Source organism: Fukomys damarensis, unplaced genomic scaffold (assembly GCF_012274545.1).
Source record: "Fukomys damarensis isolate Sample0158 unplaced genomic scaffold, DMR_v1.0_HiC HiC_scaffold_23, whole genome shotgun sequence".
Classification (NCBI taxonomy): domain Eukaryota; kingdom Metazoa; phylum Chordata; class Mammalia; order Rodentia; family Bathyergidae; genus Fukomys; species Fukomys damarensis.
The window spans coordinates 63902418-63924162 of NW_022900935.1; the positions used below are offsets into that span (position 1 = coordinate 63902418).

Below are 21745 nucleotides of genomic sequence, written 5' to 3' on the forward strand. Positions count from 1 at the left end.
GAGCGAGCCGGCAGCAGGGTGGGGCCGTGACGCAGGAGAGGCTGGGGTCACTCACTGCCCGCACGTCCTCCAGTTCTTTCTCCTTCTGCCGCACCAGGGCCTGCAGCCGCTCCTTCTCCCCCGCGGCCTCCCCGAGCAGCCCCTTCAGCTCCGTGCACCGCTCCTGCAGCCTCCGCTCCGACTGCTCCAGCTCCGAGAGCTCTGTCTCATACTTGTCGCGCACACGCTTGACACTGCCAAGTGGGCAGAGGAGCAGGTGGCGGGGGACCTGGATGAGCGACTGCTCTCTGAATCTCAGTTCCTGGTCCTCCCCTGGTCTCTGCCGCCCAAAGTCAGCCCCAGCTCACCGGCTCTCAGCAGCCCTCTCTGTTTCCTCCTTGGCCAGTGTCATGTCAGCCTCCAGCCGGCGGATGACCAGCTCAATCTCCTGGTCCCGGCCTTTCCGGATCTCCTCCTTCAGCTCCCGTTCCCGGTTCAGGAGCCATGCTTCCTGCAGGGACACGAAGCTGGCTCAGGAACTGCCATCGGGAGGCAGCACATGCGCGAGTGGAGATCAAGGCAGCCACACGGACTCCTGGGACAGCTCCCTGCTCAGGACCACAGGGGATGCACAGATTCATGCCCAGGGGGAGGGCCTTGTCTTGTCATCAGGACCAGTGTGGGCACAAGGCACGAGGAGGAATGGGCAAGAGGTGCACACGACAGGGTGGCCCCTTGGCTGCTAAAAGAGTGGGAATGAGGCCAGCTCATGGAGGCAACTGGAAATTCCCAAAGGAAACACAGGCAGCAGTCTGAGGGCTGGGGTCAGCTGGCTCAAGGGCACAGGCGGGGCAGCTCCCCTCAGAAAGGGGCCCAGCCCTGTCAAGGTGCTTCCTCCCTGTTCCCAGCTCCTAATCTTGGAGCCACCTAAGATTGGCAGAGAGAGAAGCACACAAGCTCAGATAAACCCCTCAGCCCTGAAGCAGCCATGTGACCTGAGAAGCAGCCCACCCTCGCCCAACCTGCCTGAACCCACCTCTTTCTTGGCACAGCTGGCAGTCCATGCTTGTCGCTCCACCTCCAGCTGGTCCTTCAGGGCCTTCAGCTCCATCTGCACAAGGGCAGGGATGAGGCCCGGCGGCTGTCTCATTGCCTGGTTGGCCCACAGCCCTGCCCCCTGCCCAGGGCCCTGACCACCCACTGGGCCCCATGCAGGGCCAGGAGGCTGCAGGGTCGGGCTGTGGAGGGGGCTGCCCCACTGGATCCCAGGCTGGGCACAGTGCTCCCAGGCAGCTGGGGAGAGGACCTGGTGCCGCTGCTCCTGCTCCTCCCTGCCCTTCTCAAACTCGGCCCTCAGAGTTCGGGTCAGAGACGAGCTGCTCTCCTCCAGCTGCTGCCTCAGCTCCTCCAGCTCCGCCCGCTGCCTGCAGGCAGGTGAAAGGTCAGAGGGCAAAGGGCCACTGTGGGAAAGGGTGGTGGGCCAGGAGGGGTCACTGAGAGAGGGCTGAGTGGGTGAGGGAGACTGGAAGGAGCGAGGAAGGCCCCCACGTGAGGGGCCAGTGGCCCATGTGGCACCTGGCTGCCTGCTGGCCTAGCCGCTCCCTCTCCTCCGCCACCTCGCTGTACAGCCGCCGCCTCTGCTGCTCCAGGGCCCGCTGCTCCTGCTCCAGGTGCTGCTCGAACCTGTGGGGATGGCAGGAATGGCAGGGACTGGCTCACACAGACAGGGCAATGAGCCCCAGGTCACTGCTGCCCACACATATGGACCATCCCTGGGCATGGCCCTGGCCACCGGGTCCTGAGTCTGAGGGTGCACTCTGGTCACACCTCGCATAGCTGCTGGACCGAGGGCTGAGGAGAGCGGCTGTCCTCAGGGCCCCAGAGGAGCTGCGATGCAACTGCCCAAGGGATGGAGGCTGTGGGTCTGGACCCCTAAAGAGAGCTACAAAACCAGTCTCCTTCACACAATCCCCATCGGGGCCATGGACTGCCGATGAGGGAGGCAGGGGCACTGCTCCAGGGGCACAGCTCCTGCATGACCTTCCAATACCCGCAGTTCAGAAAGCCAGTGGGCCCACGCCTCGGCCGAGGGTCCCCCATCCCAGCCCAGACCCTGTGTTCGCGCTGTGACACCCACCGCTGCTGGGCGCGCTCGCGCTCCTGCTGGCCCAGCACCTCCTTCTCCCGCTCCGCATTCTCACGCAGTTCCTCAGCCTGGCGCAGGTAGCGTTGTGCGGCCTGCTCCTCGCGCTGCAGCAGCTCTGCTTCGTGCAGGTCCCGGAGCCTCCTGACCTCCTGCTTGTGCTTGGCGATGAGCTTCTGGATCTCGGGCTCCAGACCTGAGAAGGGCAGCCAGCTGCAGAGGAGCAGCAGAGCCCCCGTTCACCGGCACAAGGAGCATGAAGGGACCCCACCTCCCGAGAGGACCCAGTCCACCACGGCCACTCTGGGGCCCCTGCAGGAGCACAGCTGAGGCTGAAGTGCCAGGTGGAGAACGGCAAGGTTGCCCTGGGAGTCTGGTGGCTGGAGCCACCTCAGGCCTCTCCCAAAGCACTTCTCCCAGCCGGCCCTGTGCCTTGACCACTGGCATCCTGGTGGGGGACCCAAGACCCTGGAACAAGAGGCCAGGCCAGGGGAGGGCTCACGGCTCCTTCAGATACCAACCCCAAGAGCCTAGAGTCCCTTGGCTCCTCCTCCCTGCCCTTCTCTGCTTCCCACAGTGTGACCTGCATGCCAATTGCTTGCGAAACCCTTATTCCTCCAAGCTCAGCCCCTGGGGGAAGACACTGCTCCCAGTTCGGGCCTCTCTGGCCAAGGCTGGGCCAGGCTGTGTGGGCTCTGCCACCTCATGCCCCAGGACAGTCACCATCTCCTACGTTGTCACCTCCCCAAGGAAGGTCTTGTAAACATGTGCTATGTGTGCAACTGATGCTACCGTTAACTCCCAAAAGTGTGCCCCAGAAGTGGCCACTTCTGATGGTGGCCCCACCTCAGGATGATCTTGGTCACCCTCCCATCCAGCCTCATCATTGATGGTGACCTTCATGGTGCCCTCCCCCAAGCAGCCTAGCCTGACAGTGACCTCCTTGATCTTTCGGGGACCCCACTTCTGACAGTGACCTCACTGATCTTTTGGGGACCTCACCTTTGACAGTGATCTCCTTGATCTTTTTGGTTTTCTCATTGATCCACTTTTCCCGGCGGACTTTCTCAGTGGCGCTCATAAGTTCTTTGAGTTTCTTGATCTCCTAGGAGTGGGAACATAGGAAGTTCAGAAAGGATACATATGAACAACACTCCCTTCCCCTTTGACACCTCCTGGGTTTGCACCAGAGAGCTCTTCTGTCTTCCCAAGGAGCCAGGCCAGGCTGGGGCCTCTCCCACTATGCCTGGCTGTTGAGAGGCAGAGGAGGGACAGCATCAGCCTGCAGAGGCCCCAGAGACCCTCTGGAACGGCTCAGGGCCATATTCTGCTATGCGCCAGGGGGTCTGCAGTGGGTACTGGGCCTTTCAAAATGCCAATGTCAGCCCCACTCGGGTCTGGCACAGGTCTGGGGCAGGCCCACAAGAAGCAGAGCCAGCCAGGCTGCACCATTCTACCCTTGACCTGCTGTCCATGCAGTAGGGGGCCAGGAGCGTGGTCCTAGCCTGACATAGCAGGGAAGACAAGCAAGGCCCAGGGCCTGGGCACCCATGCTGGGTGGACCAGACTCGGGCTCCTGGGTCCACACCCGGTGCCTGTGGGGAGGCCTCACATGGGACACCTCAGGGCCAGGCCGCAGTGGACACTGGACACAGCCCAAGGGGAAGGAGAGGAAAGGTGAAGAGAGCTGGGGAACGTCCTCCCTGTCTGGCCCCTTGGTCATGTCCCTAGGCTGCGCTGCTGTGCTGGGTGACCCCAGAATCCATTGTTTACAACCCCCAGGGGCCCGACATCCTGAGGTAGGAGCAATGCTCCTCCCTGGCGCCCTGCCTGGCAGCACAAGGACAGTGAGGACCAGCCTGGCTCTCAACTGAGTGGGGGTCTCACCAGCTCATGCTGCTCCTGCATCTGGGCCAGGCGCTCCCAACACCGCTGGTCTCCCTGCTTCAGCTCGGCCACCACCACCTCACACTTCTCACTCAGAACCTTCTTGTCTTCGATCAGCTGCAACAGGTCAGGAGGAAGGGCTGCACGAAGGCCCCGCCCCTGGGGTGCTCCCGCTCCCAGGCCACCCCCATCCTGGTGCTATGGCTGGACCCTGGGGTCAGTGGGAGGACTGTGTGTGCCTGGGACACAGGGCTCCAGCTGCTGTCAGAGATGCCCCAGTGGGAACAGAGGTCTGGGCCCTGCCATGACCACACCAGGAACTTCCCAGGATGCAGAGCCCTGCGGCCTCCCCCATCACCTACCCCTTGCCTGCCAGGAAGCCCTGAGGATGGCCAGAGGGCCCCAGACCGGACTCCAGGTTTGAGCACCTGTGACAACCACCGAGCAGCAATCACCAGGTGCACTGCCAGACCCCAGGCCTGGAGCTTTTCCCCAGAGGGCAGTGACCGCAGAGTGGTGGCCTCTCAGGCCAGGAGTGGCCTCCCCAAGCAGACAGCACAGGAAAGCTCTGGAATGTGTGTGTGGGAACCTCACACATCTGGCTGGCTGGCCAGCTCCAGCACTGCCCATCCCTCCGAGGGACCTGCTGCTATGCCCTGCCTGCTGCCCCACGGCTCACTATGCCCAGATGGAAAGGGGGCAGCCCCTGCCCGGCACTGGGTTCAACAGTGGGCCAGTGAGCAGCATGGGAAGCCCTGGCTCTGGGAGTCTCCATAAGATTGTGTCGGTCCGGGCCCGGCCCTGTCCCTGCGACCCTCCTCCATGCTCAGCCCTGGCTGTGTCACCTGGTCAATGAACGTCAGGTGCCGCTGGATGGTGGCCTCATAGTGCTCCTTCTGTTGCCGCAGCTGCCGACTCAGCTCCTTCTCCGTCTCCTTGACCTGCCTGACAGTGAGGTCGCGCTGCTGTGCCTGTGGAGGTGCGGGAGGGGGCGCTTGTGCAGGGTCCCCACGGCAGAGTCACGGCCGGGCACTGGTAGCCACGCAGGGAGAAGGCAGGATGGGGCCTCCAGGAAAAGCACAGCGCCCGGCCTCGGGTGAGGTGCTGGCAGGGCATGCCCTGCTAGCCCCGGGACAGTGACACCCACAGCCATACCAGTGCTCTCTGCAGCAGCACCATGGCTTGCTTTTTCTCTTCCACCTCCAGCTTCAGCCGCATCTCAGACGCACTCCTGCTAGATGCCAGCTCCAGATGGCCCTGCCCCACCTGGGGCACCGGTCTCTGCGGATGGCTGAGCGTCAGGCCGGCAGCCTGTCACCAACTGCCCAGCTGGGGCAGCGAGGGACATGCATGACACCCTGCCTGTCGCGTCCTCTGGGGGACCCTTGCCTTCCTCAGGAGGAACAGCCACAGGCAGGGCACACGGCAGAATTTTTGTTACCCAGGAGAGTGAAGGCCGCAGCCTTAGTTATCACGCTGAGCCCTGAGAAGGTCACATCTCCTTCTGACCTCCCTGCCCACAGACTAAAATTCACTACTGCTCCACTCAGCTGGCCACTGGTTGTCACCCAGGACTGACACAGTACAGAGCACACCAGGGTTCAGGGGTGCCGGAGGTGACCCAGTCTGTAGCCCTCCTCAGAGCCCAGGAGCAGAGCCAGGCTGCTGTGAGGGGCCTGGTGACTGACCAGCTCCCACTGAGGACCCGCCTGCTGCGGGGCACGAGGGGCAGCTGGTGAATGCCTACCTCCCGCTGGGGGGCCAGCCGGCTCTGCTCCGACTTCTCCATCTCATCCAGGAAGCTCATGATACTCTGCAGCTTGGCCTCTGAGAGCAGCGTCTTTTCCTCGGGGGGACCAGAGGACGCACTGAGTTCCCCAAATTTCTCCAGGTTGTCAGCTGTCAGGGAGCTGGTGTTGTCCTCCTGTGAGTGGGTGGCCCAGCATTGGAGGCTGCCTGGACAGCCAGAGCATGGAGGGTCCCCCTGATCAGGGGCCACTTGGCCAGGAAGGGCAGGGATGGGGAGAGGAGAGGCAGCCGGGCCTGGGTCTGAAAGGAAGGGCCTCTCCAGCCACCCCAGAGCCTGGGGCATCACTGCCGGCACAAAGGCACCTACTCCGTGGGTTATTGTGTGTCCTGACCCCTGCAGTGACCCCAGAACCTGTGTGGACAGTGCCAGAGCCTGGGCTGGGGAGAGGGTGGGCACACGGCCTAGTCACCTCATTGAACCAAGTGTATTTATTCTTTTGATAGGCCCTGGGGCGGGGCAGCGGCTCTGGCTCCTCCTCTAGCAGTTGCAGTGTGTCCAGCAGCTCGTCCAGGGTCACCCCGGACTTGGCCCTGCTCCTGACAGGGGCTGCTGACGCTGCATCTTCGCTGGCCACACCCTGGGAGTGGATACCCTGCAGGAGACAGGCAGAGGGTGAGAAGCCAGCCAGGCTCAGTGACCAAGAGCAGCCCACGTACCAGCCTGACCACAGTGCGGGGCTCGGGGCCCTGTGTTCTGCTCCTTGCCCTGAAGGCTGACAGCATCTGTCCCACCAGGGAGTCTCAAGATCCCTTTTTTGGGAAGCCACTGGGCCTCTCACAGGGCAGCCTGGTGGCCTTGCCATCCCCTGGCCTCTGAGTTTTCAGCACCTTTTTGGGGATGGGATACAGGATCCCACCCCAGAAAATGTGAAAACCTGACTGGTTTTCAGAGTGGCTCAGAGGAGCTCCACAAGACCCTGCCCCCAGCCCCCAGCGAGCGCTGCCTCATCCCTCAGCTGGAGCCCTCAGGCAGCCTTTCTCACAAGGTTGGTGGCAGGGACACAGTCAGCTCAGCCACCTCGGGCACAACTCAGCCTGAGAAGCTGGAATCAGGAAGCTAGGGGGGCAAGCTGTGCACAGACCTGCAGCGTGTCCTCCGGAGACTGCCGGGGCTCTGGGGACGAGCTGGAGACAGGCAGGCAGGGGTCCCTGGGGCTTGCAGGGTGGATGCTGGTGCCTGCGTGACAGAATACAGCACCATCCCACCCAGGGCCCTAGCCCTAAGAAGCCCTGGGAAGAAAGGAGCCAGGTACAGGGAGGCAGGTGTGACAGAGGTACTGTGAACCTTGCCTTCGGGTGTGAAGCTGGGAGAGCCAAGCAACCTGGAGTTGGGGTCTCTGCCTGCTGGGTCCCTTAACCAGCCCTAGCAGTGAGTGGAGCAGGGGTGGTGGAGGCAGAGGGCCAGGGCCGGTAAGACTAAGTCTCCAACTCTGAACAAGGAAGCCACCAACCAGCTGCAGGATGGAGGCTAAGGGCATGCCGGCAGAGGCCACGTCCCTCCCTGGTCACAAGCTCCCCAGGGCTGATGAACAGGGACAGCGCTCACCAGCGTTGCTGGCCTCAGGGTCCTGGCGAGCAGCACTGCCTGGCAGTGGGAGAGGCCCCCGGGTGGGCAGCGGTCGCCCCAGGGCTCTGGTCTCCAGGCTTTCCTTGGGCAGTGCAGCTTCCCCTGACTTCTGGGCTCGCTTCTCCCGCAGTTCCTGCAGGGCAGGGGGACATCTCTGAGCAGCCCTGGGCGAGGACGGCCCCTCATCCTCCCACAGCCGTCTCCCCTATGGATCTGTGTCACAGTCAGGTCTGGAAACTGCAGGGCCCTGCACCTGAATGGCCGCCCGCCTGGCCTGGCGGGCCTTCTCCTCTCGGGCCTTCCTCCTCGCAGCCTCCTTCTGCTGGTGCAGCTCCAAGAGGTTCCTGCCACCCAGGCGCTGCTGCTGCTCCTGCCAGGGAAGCCAAAGCCAGGCGGTTTACAGATGAGCAGATGGATGGAGACCTGGGACTCTGCTGGGGGCTTCCTCTTGGTGCCTGCCATCCCAGGGAGACTGCAGTTTTCCCGGGGACGGGGAAGTAAGACCTCTAGACCCTGAACCTGCCACCTCCATTCAGCAAAGGGCAAGCCCCAAGCCCAGGCTCTGGTGGACAGCAGGGGGACAGCTGCACAGCTCGGGGGCGGAGGCTGTCTGGGGCGTCCTTCCAGACCCGCAGGCATCTCCTGACACCCAGCCCGGCGACAGTCACTGGAGGACCAAGTGGACCTACAGACAGGTGTGCCCTCACGGGCAATGCCAGGTCTCAACTCTCCTTGTCTCCCAAACTCTACCTCCATGGTTCAGACCTGGGGCTGCTGGGCCCAGCCTGGGGGCTTGGGGTGGCTCACATACTCACACTGACCTCTCGCTTGGACTCCAGCAGATGCTCCAGGCTTCTGGCCCCTGCATGGCGCCGCTGTACCTGGTGGCGGTACCAGCGCTGGATGGTGACAGCAGCCTGGTTTACCTGGCAAATAAACCTGCCCAGAGAGCAGGGTGCAGAGTTAGGAGGAGGCCCATGGCCCCCTTCCCCAAGTGTCCTGCAGGAACCCGAAATCGCAGGTCCAGCTAGGAAGAGTGAACCTAGCGGCTGCATGCACACATCCCTTTCCCACCTGGCCAGGACCCGACAAAGCCAGTGCTTCTGGGCTCACTTGATTAAAACCCAAAACCTCCCCTCTGGAGAAGTTACCAGGCAAAGCAAGCTTCTATAGCTATAGGCTTGGGTGGCTTTATGCACAGTCACTAGAAACCAGAAATAACCCAAATGCCCACCAGACTGCTACAGTGTGAACACAGGCACATCCAGGTGACAGGATGTAACCACCAGCAGCTAGCACCAGGCGCAGGAGTCCCACGCCACAGCTGCATTTGTGGACATCCTGGAGCAGGCAAGGCTACAGGCAAACAGGCTGGTGGAGCCGGGGTTGGGGCAGGAGATAGATGGGGGTGGGGGTGGACAGAAGGAGCTGGAGGGAATCTTAGGGTATGGTTAGGACTTGGTGCGGTGTATCTGTGGCTATCACCATACGTTTTACTATATTATAATACTCAATAAAGCTAACTGAACACAAACTTCACTCTTGGTTCAAGGGACCAAGTATGGGTCCATTCAGCAAAGGCACCAAGGACCCAGCACACAGACAGTCGCCTGTGCGAAGGCCCTGGCTCTGGAGAGTGACACCTGTCCACCCCGAGAGACCTGTCCATGGAGGGCACCACAGTGGGGCTTCAGAGGAGCTGCTGGCTCCTGGCTTCCCTTCCCAGTGCCCTCGCTCCCTCTCACCTTCATAGGGCTGGTCCCCTGGGGAGATGGGTAAGCGAGCCCAGGGCAGAGGAGGCTCCTAGGAGCCAGGGTGTAAGGCGCCTGCAGTGGCCATCTGCACTACCACATCTAGTACCCAAGGGCATATGTCCAGGACACAGTCCTTTACGTGTTTCTGTTCTTCTCAGTATTACATCTTCTTCCCTAATCATTTTATAATTAATAGTTTACTGAGATAGGGCCAGGGATTTAGCTCAGTGGTTGCACCGCCTGCCTCCCAAGTGCAAGGTCCCGAGTTCAATCCCCGGTACCAACAACAACAGTTTACTGAGGTATAATTTACATACTGTAAAACTCACCCATTTTTTAGCATATAATTCAATGCTTTTTAGAAATTTACAGAGCTGTGCAACCATCAGTGCAATCCAATTCTAGATGGTCCCGTTACCTCACGGGGCACTCTGCTCTCTGGGTCCCACCTAGCTCTAAGCAACCATCCCCAACCTCCTGCCTCTCCAGACCTTCCTCCTCTGGGTGTGTCACAAGGTGGAGCCACATCATGCACGGCCTTTTCAGCCTCAGTGTTTTGAAACAATTATTAAATGACATTGCTACCACTGGAGACACAGGCACCAGCTCCCTAGAAGTGTTCACCTCTCAGCCTCCTCCTCGGTCACTTCCTTCCGCCTGAGTGGGGTGCTGCTCCCCACAGCTGCACTCTGGGCTGCCTGGTTGCTGCTGGAGAAGTTCTTCCCGAAGCTGCTGCCCTCGCTGCCCTCACTGGTGGCCGCCTTGATGATGTTGCTGGCAGGAAGAAGAGAGCCCAGCTCCCTGCCCCAGGGGAAGCAGCTCTGTCCCCAGCACCAGGAGCACCCCGATTTATTCTGGGGCTGAGACTGGGAGAGACCTCTGGGCTGCAGCACAAGGCCAGCCCTACTGCCCCACATGGCCGGGGCCACCTGCACCCCAACAAGGTCCTATCAATTGGCACCCAAGCAAAAGGAGCCCAGAGCTACATGAAGCCAAGACACCCCAAGGGCCACTGATTCTGAGCAAAGTCACGCAAGGGGCCGAGCATCTGCTCTGCTCAGCCACCTTCACTGCACCACCCTTCAGCTCTGAGCATGAGAGCAGCTTCCCCCGGAAGGGCCCCCCCAGGCACGAGTCCTGGGCTCACCCTTGTCTGGTCTGTCTTCTCTGTCCCTGGGAAGCAGACCTGGACCACATGAGCACAGGCAACAGCGCAAAGACAAGGATTCCCGCATGCAGCCCAGGTGCCCTCGTGTGCACATGCCCTGAGGCCTGCCACAGTCAAATGCCAGCTTACTTGAGGGAGGGGGTGGTCTGATTGGAGCTCTTGAGGGGGTGCACTTTCTCCGAGGGGGTGTAGTGGTTGTGCACCATGGAGGTGACGCAGTTGCCCACAGCTGCCTTGTTGCTCCTGCCACAGAGACAGGAAGCTATCAGCTTAGGAGGCAGATGGCCAAGATCATGTCTGCAGCACAGGCTGTGGCCTGGAGGAGCTGTTTGCCCCTCCTGTGGCATCACCAGGGGCCCCAAGGCCTGTGCCATTGTTGCACATTGTTGCTGCCTCCTATGCTTCCAAGGGGGCAGCCTATGTCCCTAGCCCCGCTGAGGCTGAGTGGAGCCACACTTGCCTTGCAGGCCTGGAGGTGACCTGCAGGTGGCTTCTTCTAGGGACCAGTGACCCAGCCCAGTGGCTAAGGCAGTGCTGGCCACCACTCCCACACTCTGGTCGCATGCCTAACGCAGCCCAGGTGGGACCTGGCCTCCACCTCCAGGGATACAGAGCCCTGAAGCTTAACCCAGCACAAGCCGTCAGGAGTCACACCACAGCACCACACAATGCCCGCAGGGCATCCTGGCCTCCAGAGGGAGGGAGGACTGTGTTCTCCATGGTCTGCTAGGCCAAGCACAGCCCCATCCTGAAGCTCTGGCGAGTGGGTCCTTGTGTGCAGACACCATCTGCCACCTTATAGCCTCTCCCTTCACTACTGGCAAACAAGTCCATGCATGCTGGTGTGGGCACAGGCCTGTAACCCCAGACTCTGGGAGGCTGAGGCAGGAGGATCACAGATTCAAACACAGCCCAGGCACTTAGCAAGAAAAGAAAGGAAAAATGTGCTGGGGATATAGCTCTGTACAAAAGCCCTGGGTTCATAAAAATGCCACTGCTGCCTTTCTCCACCTATTTGTTCCCGAACAGCCGGATGTAGCCACCAGACAGACACAGAGTCCTTGACCCCATGCCCCCGGGCCAAGGCTGCCCCACGACCTGTGAGTCTCCCACCTGTTATTAGCAGTGAAGCTGGGTGCCAGGGTGCACTCCTTCCTCTGTGGGCCCACGGGGGCATCGAGGGCACTGGAATTCTGGCGCTGACCTTGACCTGGTCCCCTGGGCTGCTCATCCTGTGGGTCACATGGACACCCCTCAGTACACCCCAACACCAGTCCCCGCTACCCGACACTGTTGTACCCATAAACACAGGAGCCCCGATCCCCACACAAGAGCAGACAGGGTGACCCGGGCCCCCACAGGGACCCTCTTGTAGTCAAAGGCATCCATCTCAGGGGGTGGGGTCTGGGACTCACGGCCACCTCACGTTCAGCCTCACCAGGACATTCCAAGTGGTTGCCTTTTCACCAGACACCTTGCTCAGACCCGCCAGCCTCCTTCTCCCACCAGGGCTGCCCTCGAACAGCATCAGGAAGTCAGGGGGCTCCGCCAGCCTGCGTGCCGGGGAGGACAGCACATGGGGCAAAGTCAACCAGCGGTGAAGTCAACTCCAGCAAGGAAAACAGGAGCAGGGCTTAGAGGAGCAGAGGCCAGGATATGAGGGATTCTGCACCCAGCCATAGTTTAAGATAGTTTGACTGGGGAGGACACGGCCTGGGGAGCTCCCTTTGAGCCTCAGGGCTTAGCCCTGACTGAGCTGAGCTGTCTGGGCACCCAGGGCCTTAAACAGGTGGCCACCAGCAGCTGATACTCTCTTCTGTGGACTGAGGGCACTCGGGCCCGCAGCTCAGCAGGGACGAGGAGCCACCGTGACCCAGGACACACTCTGTCCCCTCTGAACTGAATGGGAGGGAGAGCTCCTGACAACATGCTTTATGGGAGGCTGCAACTGCAGCCAGAGCTGGGATTGAAAATATGGTCTGTCCATATCTTGGTCCATTATTCAGCCATAAACAGGAACGAGGCACTGACACAGGCCATGGCACAGCTGAACTTTGAAGACATGATGCTCAGTGAAAGAGCCAGACCCAACCCTGGCAAGGTGGTGCACACCTGTGATCCCAGCGCTCTGGGAGGCTGGTACAGGAGGGTTTCAAGTTTGAGCCCAGCCTGGGCAACTTAGTGACTTAGCTAGACCCTTCTCAAAATACAAATAAAAAGGGCTGGGGAATTAGCTCAGTAAGAAGGCCCAGGGTTCAATCCCCAGTACCATGAGGAAAAGAAGGAAAGAGAAAGGAAAAGAGAGGGGCCAGAGATGCAGCTCAGTGGCACCGCGTCTGCCCCACAAGCGCAAGATCTTGAGTTAGATCCCCAGTACCAAAAAAAAAAACAAAACCAAGAAAGAAAAGAAAAGAAGCCAGGCCCTAGGCCACAAATGGTTTGTCCCCACTAGGGGAACTGTCCAGAGCAGGCAGAACCCACACTGGGGGCCAAGGGGTGGAGGAGGGGAAGTGGGGACTGACTGGTGATGAACATGTAGTTTTCTTTTAGGGTGATAAAAACATTCTAAACTTGACTGTGATGGTTGCACAACCCTGTGAATATACCCCCCGCCAAAATTCCTGAATTAGGCCAGGAGGACCCTGTCTCAAAATAAAATACAAAAAAACAAAAAAAAACTGTAGAAGTAGCTCAGTGGTAGAGTGTCCCTGAGTTCAATTCCCAGTACTGTGACAAATAAATACATATTTTTAAAAAGGTTTGGGATGTAGCTCAGTACTTTAGCTTAGAAAGCAGGCAGTTCTTGCTAGGACAGTGCTGGCAGGCAGCAGCCCTATTCCGGGGTACTCCTGACTCTGACCTGGCCCCTGGCTGCCTGATCTATCTGCTCCTAGCCCATGCCAGCCAGCACAGGCCTCCCTGTCCCAGGGAGCATCCAGGGCCCCAGCAGCACCTCCACACTGACAAGCCTCAGAGGAGACGGAAATGCACAATGGGCCCCAGAATGCACCCATAAACAAATCAGGTCCGGGCAAACTTGACAACACCTCCTTGTGGATGCTGAGGAGTGGGTATCACCCAAACAAACCCCTCTCCACTCCTGCCAGGGGGAAGAGGTACAATGCAAAATAGAAAAGGGAAGAGGCCACTTGTCTTTGTTTGTGGAAATGTAAGAGACTCAACAAGTGAGGGCCACATCACACGCGCTCCCACCTGCCAGTAAGGACCCCACCAAACCCAGGCCAGGGAACAAGACCCGCTCAGAGTGGCAGGAGGGCTCCAGTGCTACATCCAGCAAAAAGTTGCAAACATCAGGGAACAGCTGGGACCTATGAAAGGCCACCTGAACCCATGCATGAAGCCTGGGGCAGGGCAGGCCCACAGGGTCCCAGGTCCCAAATGGGTTATCTGCAACTTGCTGCCGCCCCGTGGAAATCCCACAGGGTCAGCTTTGGATAAACTCCAGGACACCTATGCTCACGGCAAAGCACAGGCAGCAGGAAGCTCCAAGAGCATGAAGCACGGGCATGGCCCCTTCCCTAACAGCCCCCAGCTTCAAGAGCCAGCAGTACAGAGGAACATACAGGGTATGGGGCAGCTTAGGGAGACACAGGGATGGGGACAGGAGCCAGGGGCCCAGGCCAGCTCCTCACACAGTCCCAGCACTACACAGAGGCAGAGGTGACCCAGTCTGGGCGGAAAGATGGATGAACAGTAAAACACTGGGCTCTCCATTGCCAATACAACCACACCATCCCAGCCCACAGCCAGGGAGAGGTGCACGGGGAAGGGCTTACCAGACGCCCTTAGAACAGCACAGCACACTGCATGTGCCGCCCCCACGGGGCACCATGGACATACCACATATACCAAACACTAAATCACATACCGCCTACCCACCACACACACCACTGTCACATACACATGCGAAGCACACTGCAGCTCACATGCGTGTATACATACCACACAAATACACACTACTCCTATGCACACCATACATACACACATGCACACACCATGCCATACCACCCCTAGCACTGACACGGTCAGTGGCTGCGACCTCCCACCCTGGTGAGTCCTACACCCACATCCCTGGGGGGAGAGGCGCTATCTCAGCTCCCAGGAGTCGGTCTGACCCTCACACTGGCACAGAGGCCACACAGCAGCCCTTCCCCTGTCACCAGTTCAGGGCCCGTGGGGGAAAGTGGCTGTTTAACATCCAGAACAAGGATGGGGCACAGAGGGTTCAGGGCTGACTCAGTGCCCCGCCTCCCGCAGGGGACAGGTGTGGTTGTCAAAGGGAGGGGAAAGCCCGCAGCTGAGGACACAGATGAGGCCTCCTGCAGGTCTCCCTGTGTGTCCACTGTGCCCAGCAATAAGGGTAGAGGCTGCTGACCCAAAATCTGTCCCAGGGCCCGGCTCCAGGGTCCTGCAAATGTGACAGGATAAGTGGTTACACATGGCTTCCTTGGCCCTCCTGGCTCAAGAGGAGGGAGTGGGACCCAAGGGCTGGGCTGCAGAATGGTCACCCAAGTCCAGTACCCTGCAAGAGCCACCACTGACAGAACTGGAAGGGCCCAGGCAGAGGCAGAAGCTGGCATGGAGAGCCCAGGGGTGGGGCTTCCAGAGTCCCGAGGGCCGCAGCCACCTGAGGGAGACAAAGATTACCTGGGTGATGCAGCCCAGGGCTGGTTGACCTGTGTGGCGCTGTTAGATCTTCGAAGATTGTTAATGGCCCTGGAGCCCCCAGACCCTGCAGCCTCCTGCAGAGAGGGAGAAAGCAGCCCATTCAGTAGCAAAGATCTCAGACACTCACCTGCTCCTCAGCACCAGGCTGGGCCCTGGAGAAATGGGTTAGGAGAGCAGAGCAGTGATGGGTAAGTAGCAACACGGGACCGGAGGCCAGTGTGGTGCACGGTCATGGGTAGGAGAGGCCCTGCTACTGACTTCTCAGTTTCCTGCATAAGACAGAGCCCTCTGCGCCTGCAGAGTGGGAGGCCATGTGGTTGGCCAGGAACTGCTCCTCCCTGCCACCCTCATCACAGCGAGCTCCGAGAATGGCAAGAAGAGAGCAACAGGCCCCCCGCCATCCAGCCCCAGCCTCTTCTATTGGGGGAGGGCACCGCAGGTGCTTTGGGTTCACTGTGAGGGTAAACATGGAGACACGGACACTGTGGGTGAGGGGAGACACAGCCATGGGCATGGTCCATGGTGGCAGAAAGTTTTCAGGGGCGCAGAGCCACCCCTGCTGTGAGGAAGGCACCTCCCTCATCCCAGACACCAGAGCAGAGTTGGTGAATCAGAAACAACAACAGTGCTGATCAGTGTGTGAGCCCTCTGGGATCCCAGAGGACAAAGCGGATGTCTGGGTGTGGCGGAGGAAGGGATGAGAGTATCAGATGCCACCATGGAGTCAGGAGGTGCCCCTGGAGAGGGCCCACTTCCTAGGGAAGAGGAGCTGTGGACTTAGGAGACAGCCCACACCGTCCATAGCTTGCTCTCAACTGGGTGGAGGCCCTCCAGGCTGTCAGAGGACCTGGGAGGGTACATGGGCCCCATTATACCACACCTCCAACTTCTCTATAGACTTAAAAATCTTCCAGATGAAGTATTTTGGGAAAAAGGGATCAAAATCCAGTGGGGATCCCCTACCCCATACCACATGGCAGCTTACACCATAAGATGCGACGTGGCCGGACCACCCCAAAACAGTGAGGTCTTAAGACTAAGGACAGCAAACCTACCAACTTTAAAATACTTCAGGTATTTTAAAATCTGAATCCCTAAAGTAAAAACTAACAACCCAACCAAAATGAGACAAAACAAGAAAACTAGGAAACATGGAATCACACTACAATCTGCCATGGGTCACATCATGAAATTCTTTCTCCTCTCTCTCTCTCTCTTTCTCTCTCTCTCTCTCAAGACAGGGTCTCACTATGTAGTGTGGGCTGGCCTAGAACTCATGGTGATACTCCTGCCTGGAATCACAGGCATGCACCTCTGTGCTCAACATGAAATTGTTTTCTTAAGTAGGGAAATGGCAGATTGGGAGAGGCCACTGTGGATCAGGGTGCTGAAGTGACACTGGCTGACAGTGTCCACTTTCCTAGGAGGGACCCATGCTTTCCGACCGGGCTGCAAAGAGCAGACTGCTAAAGACTAATGGAGTGCCCAGTACCAGAGGCAGCTGCCAGGCCCCTGGCTGGTGACACCAAGGCTGTCAGTTCCTGTGAATGTCCCAACTGGACCACACACAAGGGACCTGGGGGCAGCCACTGAAAGGGTGTCAGAGAGGATGGAGGTGTGGTGAGGAGATGGGGTATGGACAATGCTGGTGCTTCGGGTGAAGGAAGCTGTGCAGGGGCAGAAGCTGGAGAACCAAGGGCTGGGGAGAAGTTGCGACCCACTGCGCAGCCTCAGCACCGTGCACACATGCACTGTAGAGCAGAGCATGCTCCTCCTCACAGGGCCCTGGGGAGGGTGCACCATGGGGCGAGAAACAGCAGCAGGCAGGGTGGGGAGGGGCCCTGGCCTTTGCCCTCGGCTTCTGTGTGGTGACGACGAAGCCCCAGAACATCTGGCCTGAGCAAAGTGCCTTGGCTCCTGGGGCCCGAGGATCCTCATGGTGTAACTGCCCTACAGCAGACCGTGCAGGGGCTGAAGCTCAGCCACGGGGCTGCCCAAGGGCCTCTGCAGTGAGGGCCCCAAGCGCTCTGCACACCAGGTCCTGCACACCCTGGGCTGGCAACGCTCCATGCATGTTGTCACCATCGATGCAGGAAAGCAAGGCCGTCCCTACACTACGGGAGAGGGACGGAGGCTGTGTCTGACCCCTGGACTCTCCCTCTCTGGGCCGTTAAATCTGCCTTCCTTTCCCCTCATGAACTGTCACTGTGTCAGCCCTCAGCAGCCTAGGGGTCCTTCTAGGAAACTACTGAATGGAACGGAGGTCATGGGGACCCCCAGACAGGCTGCTGGTGTCAAAAATGAGGGTGGCTGGGGACCGTGTGTTGGCCGACTCATGCAAGCTTCTGGAGACCTGCTTGGCTGTGAAGCAGCGCAGGTGGTCGCAGCCAAGCACAGCTGGGGAGGGTCACTGTGCAGAAGGTGGGAGCGTGAGGAGACCCGAACAAAGGACAGAATGACACCACAAGGAAACGCTTGGGAACTCAGCTCCATTCATGACACAAACCACAAACCACAGCAAACAATAGAAAAGTCAGCAGAGGATAAGAACAGTCCATAAAGGAGGGAAGATAAATGGCCTTAAACACATGAAAAGCCATGCAGCTCACTCCCAGGGGAATGCAGGCAGAGCTCTGCAGAGTGGAGGGCAAGGACTGCCAGGCCCAACTTTCAGACCCCGCCAGGTATGCCAGGGTGGAGCCAATCTCAGAGGCCTCTCCTATGGCTTCACAAGCAGTCCAGCGACTCAGGGGCAGAGCTGGGGCCCTGCTAGCTTGAGTTGGTCACCCCTCCACTGAGGCAGCACAATATACCTGACAGTATCTGTCAAGACGCCCTAGGTCCCTGCTGTATGGGTCACAGGATTCAGAAACTTGTTGGGACAAAAGGTTCACTACTGGACAGCTGTCCTTGCCTAGAACTCAACTTGACACCAATAGGCCCCAGCCTGTCTGACACAGGATGGTTTTTTCAGGGACGAGAGGAGAGAGGGGGAACTTGTTGTCCACAGAGGAGCCTGGGCCTACACCGTCAGGCAAGTCCTGATTCCCCCGACACAGGGCTGCCTTCTTCCCTGCTGTGACCTCCCCACACAGACCTCAGCCCTTTTGGAGGGGGATCGAACTCAGGCCCTTGTTATTGGGAGGTAGGCGACAGCACCGCTGAGCTAAACCCCTGGCCCTTTCCTTTTTTTTTTTTTTTGTCCCAGGTATCAGACTCAGGAGCTTGGGCTTGTGAGGCAGGCAGTAGAACCACTGAGTTAAATCCTCAGCCAGACCTCAGCCCTTATAAGGCAGAAAGCCCCGGACCAGTGCATCAGAGAGAAGCCCCCAGGCCCTTGCTACCCCAGAAACTGAGGTCAGCTAGGGGCAGGTTGGCCTCCCAAAGTCACCTCCACCCACTGGTGGCAGTCCATCCCCTTGCCCTGCAGAGGGGGACAGGAAAAAGAAAGGTAGCTCTCACCCTACTCACCTGAGGCCAATGCTGGGTGGGCATGGGCTCTGTCTCAGCCTCTCTGTTAATCAGTGGAGCTGTACCCGAAGCCAGATGCCACCACCAACAACCCTCGAGGGCCAGGGGCCCAGACCCATCCACCCAGGCCCCTGCACTCACCAGCTCCTTCCTCCTGGGTTCACTGCCTGTGGCCACAGAGACAGAGCGCACAAAGGGCTTAGAAGCAGATGCGCTGCTGGGGCGCCGGTACAATGGCGGAGGAAGGCCTGTCAGACTCAGGTCTGCGCATTCGGGGCTGCCTTCAGGGGCACTCCTGAGGGCCCTGCAGCCTTTCATGGTGGGCAGTGGGCCCTGAGAGGAAGTGAGAGACGAAATGGGACACCCTGGAGGAACCGCAGGCCCCTGCATCACCACCAGGACAAAGCCTCAGACACCCTGGGACAAGGCCACCTGTCACCGCCCACACACTCTCCACACAGCCCCTCATGGGAACACGGCTGTGCTAAGCCCCCTGTGAATGTGGGGCTGGGCAGGAGGGGTCTAAAGAGGAGCCGGGGCAGTGGAAGCTGGCGGTACAGGTAGAGCACCTGACAGGATGGCTAGCGACAGCAGCAGTCATGGGGATGAGCAGGCTGTGCCCTTCAGCCCCACCTCCATGACCCAGTCAGGTACCCCACCTGTCTGCTGTAGAAAGAGGTTAAAAAGTGCATCTTGGAACATGCATGGTGGTGCGGGCCTGTAATCCCAGCACTCTGTGAGGCCAAGGCTGCAAGAGCCAAAGTTCAAACCCAGCCTAAGCAACTTAGTGAGACCATGTCTCAAAAACTGTATATACACGAGCTGGGTGTGGGGGCGCACGCCTGTAATCCCAGCACTTGGAAGGGTGAGATAGGAGGATCACTGTGAGTTCGAGACCAGCCTGGGCTACATAGTGAGTTTCAGGTCAGTCTCAACTACATAGTGAGACCCTGTCTCAAAAAACAACAACACCAACAAAATCTGTATATATACATGGATATATATATATATATACATGTACATGCATCTGACTAATAAATGAGTTCTGCTCCAGGAGAATCATTTGAAATCCAATTCGTTTGTAAACTGACAAAGTGAGTCTTACATAATACACCTGTGAAAATTCCCAACTCAAATGTTCATAATCAAGGACTTAAATAATAAGCAGAAATAATTTAAAGAGGCTGGGAATGTAGCTAGTGCAAAGGCTCTGGGTTCAATCCCCAGGACTGCAAGGTAAATAAATAATGCCTCTTCACAGGGGCTGTTCGGAGGTTTGGATAAAACACAGCCATGAGGCTGGCACCCACCAAGTGCACCATCTGGGTTCAGAGGTTCCGCACTAAAGACACCCCAGGTCCCAGGCTTACCTGGCCACAAGGACCCCACCACTACCCCCACATTGCCTCAGAACATCTGTGAGTTCCTGGGATGCAGCAACCTCTCTCTTGATTCCCAGGCTCCCCTCCTTGTGCAGGCCAACACCCCCCCACCCTCCACCCGTCTCTCTTGCTGGCTTCTGTTCCTCTTCCCAACCTGAGAGGCGCAGGCCCCTCTCCTCCATCTACCCTCTCACCTGGGGACCACCTGGGACCTCCTGGCTTCCTCCACACAACTCTGCTCCAGCCACCAACTTGCCTGGGACAACAGCCACAACCCTTCTTCCTCACAGGGCCGAAACCGTTCTCAGCTCGGGTCAGGCCCCAGGCTCAGGGATAAGGCCCAAAACTCTTATCATCCACAGATCAGAACCTGCTCCCTGTGACTCCCTTGCTCTGCCAGCTTGTCCCACACACTTCTGCGACTGCTGGCCTCTCGGCTTTGGACGCTTCCCTCTCACGCTCTTCTCCCTGTCCACCACCCAGCACTCCAGGGTCCATGCTGGGATTCGAAAGACAGGGCAGGCGGAGCCACATACCTCACAGGTGGCAGGACCTACCTTAGCCGGCCAGTGTCTGCAGCTACATTTCCGGTTGTTCGGGTGAAATCTGACACCGGACCAGGCTGGCCCTGGAGCTTAGGGGTGCATGGCTTGCCCCACTACATGTGCAGGGGAGGCTGGAGGAGGTAAACAGCCTCTCCATAGAAACCCCCACACCACCAGAAGGAGGCCTGGGAGGCCAGGCTCTCCTGGATGAGAGGGTGTCCCTTGAAGGCCTTGAAGGGTAGAGGTTGGTGCCCTGCCTGGCCCTGCAGGACTGAGCCGACCTAGGGATGCCAGAGGCAGGGTCCACTGCAGCGGGCTGTCCTCTGCGGTCCAGTCCCCACGCCCCAGGACTAGGTCAGGGGTCCAGCGACGCCAGACTGAACCCCAGGTCCCGCCATGCTGGGACACGGCCCTCTCCTCCGTTGCAGGGCCTGGACTCCTCACCTGTGGGGACCACCCCCTTCTCACCCGCACCTGAGCGGACCCCCCCTCACCCACGCGGAACACTCAGAGCTGCGTGGACTCCCCGCTTCCCCTCACCTGCGAGGGCAAGGCCTAGAGAGCTGGGCCGGCGGACTTGGCAAGGTGGGCGCCCTGTGGTCCTCGGCTATGCCTCCGAAGCGGGTGACAATGAAACGCCGAGCCGTGGGGACAGTACCGGCGGCTAGCAACGAGCCTGGCACCACCTCCCCTGTCCGTCACACCGGCCCGCCTTTCCTGAGAGCGCGCCACTTTCAGATTGGCCCTCCTGCCTCCCGCTCTGGCCGTCTTGCAAGTTCATTGGGCCGCTAGGCTGTCCATCGGGAAGTTCAAGCGGGGGAGGAGGGGCGGAGAGCGGAGGGCCGCGTCAGATGCGGACTGCCGATTGGGCGCGACTGGAAGGGGGCGGACGCGACGCGTGGGCCGGGAGCGGCGGTGTAGGCGGAGCCTCCGGGTGTGGGTGGAGCCTCCGGGTGTGGGCGGAACCGGAGGGCCTTGCGGGTGACTTCTGTGGCCGGCCCCCAGTTTCCTAGTCCCCGACCCGCTATGAGCTGTTCTGCCCAGAGAGCCCCGGTCCCCAGTTCAGATGCTCTTCCAGCAAAAGTTATATTAAAATGACAGCCGTGTTGACTTCTTCACGTTTAATTCATTTTTTTAATGAAAAAGTTTGGTTTAGATACAGTGAAGTTCACATTTTGGGCTGTGTAGTTGCACAAACCAACGCCACAACCCAGATGGAGGACATTGCCACCTCCACCCGACCCCCCGGGTGGCCTCGCAGACTGGCCCAGCCCTCAGCCCCGCCATGGTCACACAGCTGGCGTCATCCCTGGACCCTGGGCTGGCTTTCCCCACAGATACTTCAACATCC

General features: G+C 59.2%; 1 protein-coding gene across 5 annotated transcripts in view; it reads right to left on the minus strand.

Annotated features, from left to right (window-relative positions):
• The window catches only part of Cep131 (centrosomal protein 131), a 23027-nt gene extending 1910 nt beyond the window's left edge, over positions 1–21117 (minus strand). The window contains exons 1-24 of one of the 5 annotated variants that reach the window (XM_010618602.2): positions 20935–21117; positions 20407–20525; positions 18609–18800; positions 14976–15070; positions 11746–11860; positions 11421–11539; positions 10437–10550; positions 9764–9913; positions 8201–8324; positions 7639–7755; positions 7365–7518; positions 6901–6995; positions 6229–6411; positions 5757–5933; positions 5165–5290; positions 4855–4980; positions 4010–4126; positions 3125–3227; positions 2117–2318; positions 1555–1662; positions 1286–1403; positions 1016–1090; positions 348–490; positions 56–233 (exon numbers count right to left, since the gene is read on the minus strand). In XM_010618602.2, coding sequence (XP_010616904.1) covers positions 56–233; positions 348–490; positions 1016–1090; positions 1286–1403; positions 1555–1662; positions 2117–2318; positions 3125–3227; positions 4010–4126; positions 4855–4980; positions 5165–5290; positions 5757–5933; positions 6229–6411; positions 6901–6995; positions 7365–7518; positions 7639–7755; positions 8201–8324; positions 9764–9913; positions 10437–10550; positions 11421–11539; positions 11746–11860; positions 14976–15070; positions 18609–18785 — 2916 coding nt within the window. In that variant the 5' untranslated portion in view covers positions 18786–18800; positions 20407–20525; positions 20935–21117. Of the gene's footprint in view, positions 1–38; positions 234–347; positions 491–1015; positions 1091–1285; positions 1404–1554; positions 1663–2116; positions 2319–3124; positions 3228–4009; positions 4127–4854; positions 4981–5164; positions 5291–5756; positions 5934–6228; positions 6412–6900; positions 6996–7364; positions 7519–7638; positions 7756–8200; positions 8325–9763; positions 9914–10436; positions 10551–11420; positions 11540–11745; positions 11861–14975; positions 15071–18608; positions 18801–20406; positions 20526–20934 lie in introns of all 5 variants that reach the window. The other 4 variants (XM_010618601.2, XM_010618603.2, XM_033767536.1 and 1 more) reach the window with 4 other exon arrangements.
• Between the last annotated feature and the right edge of the window lie 628 nt (positions 21118–21745).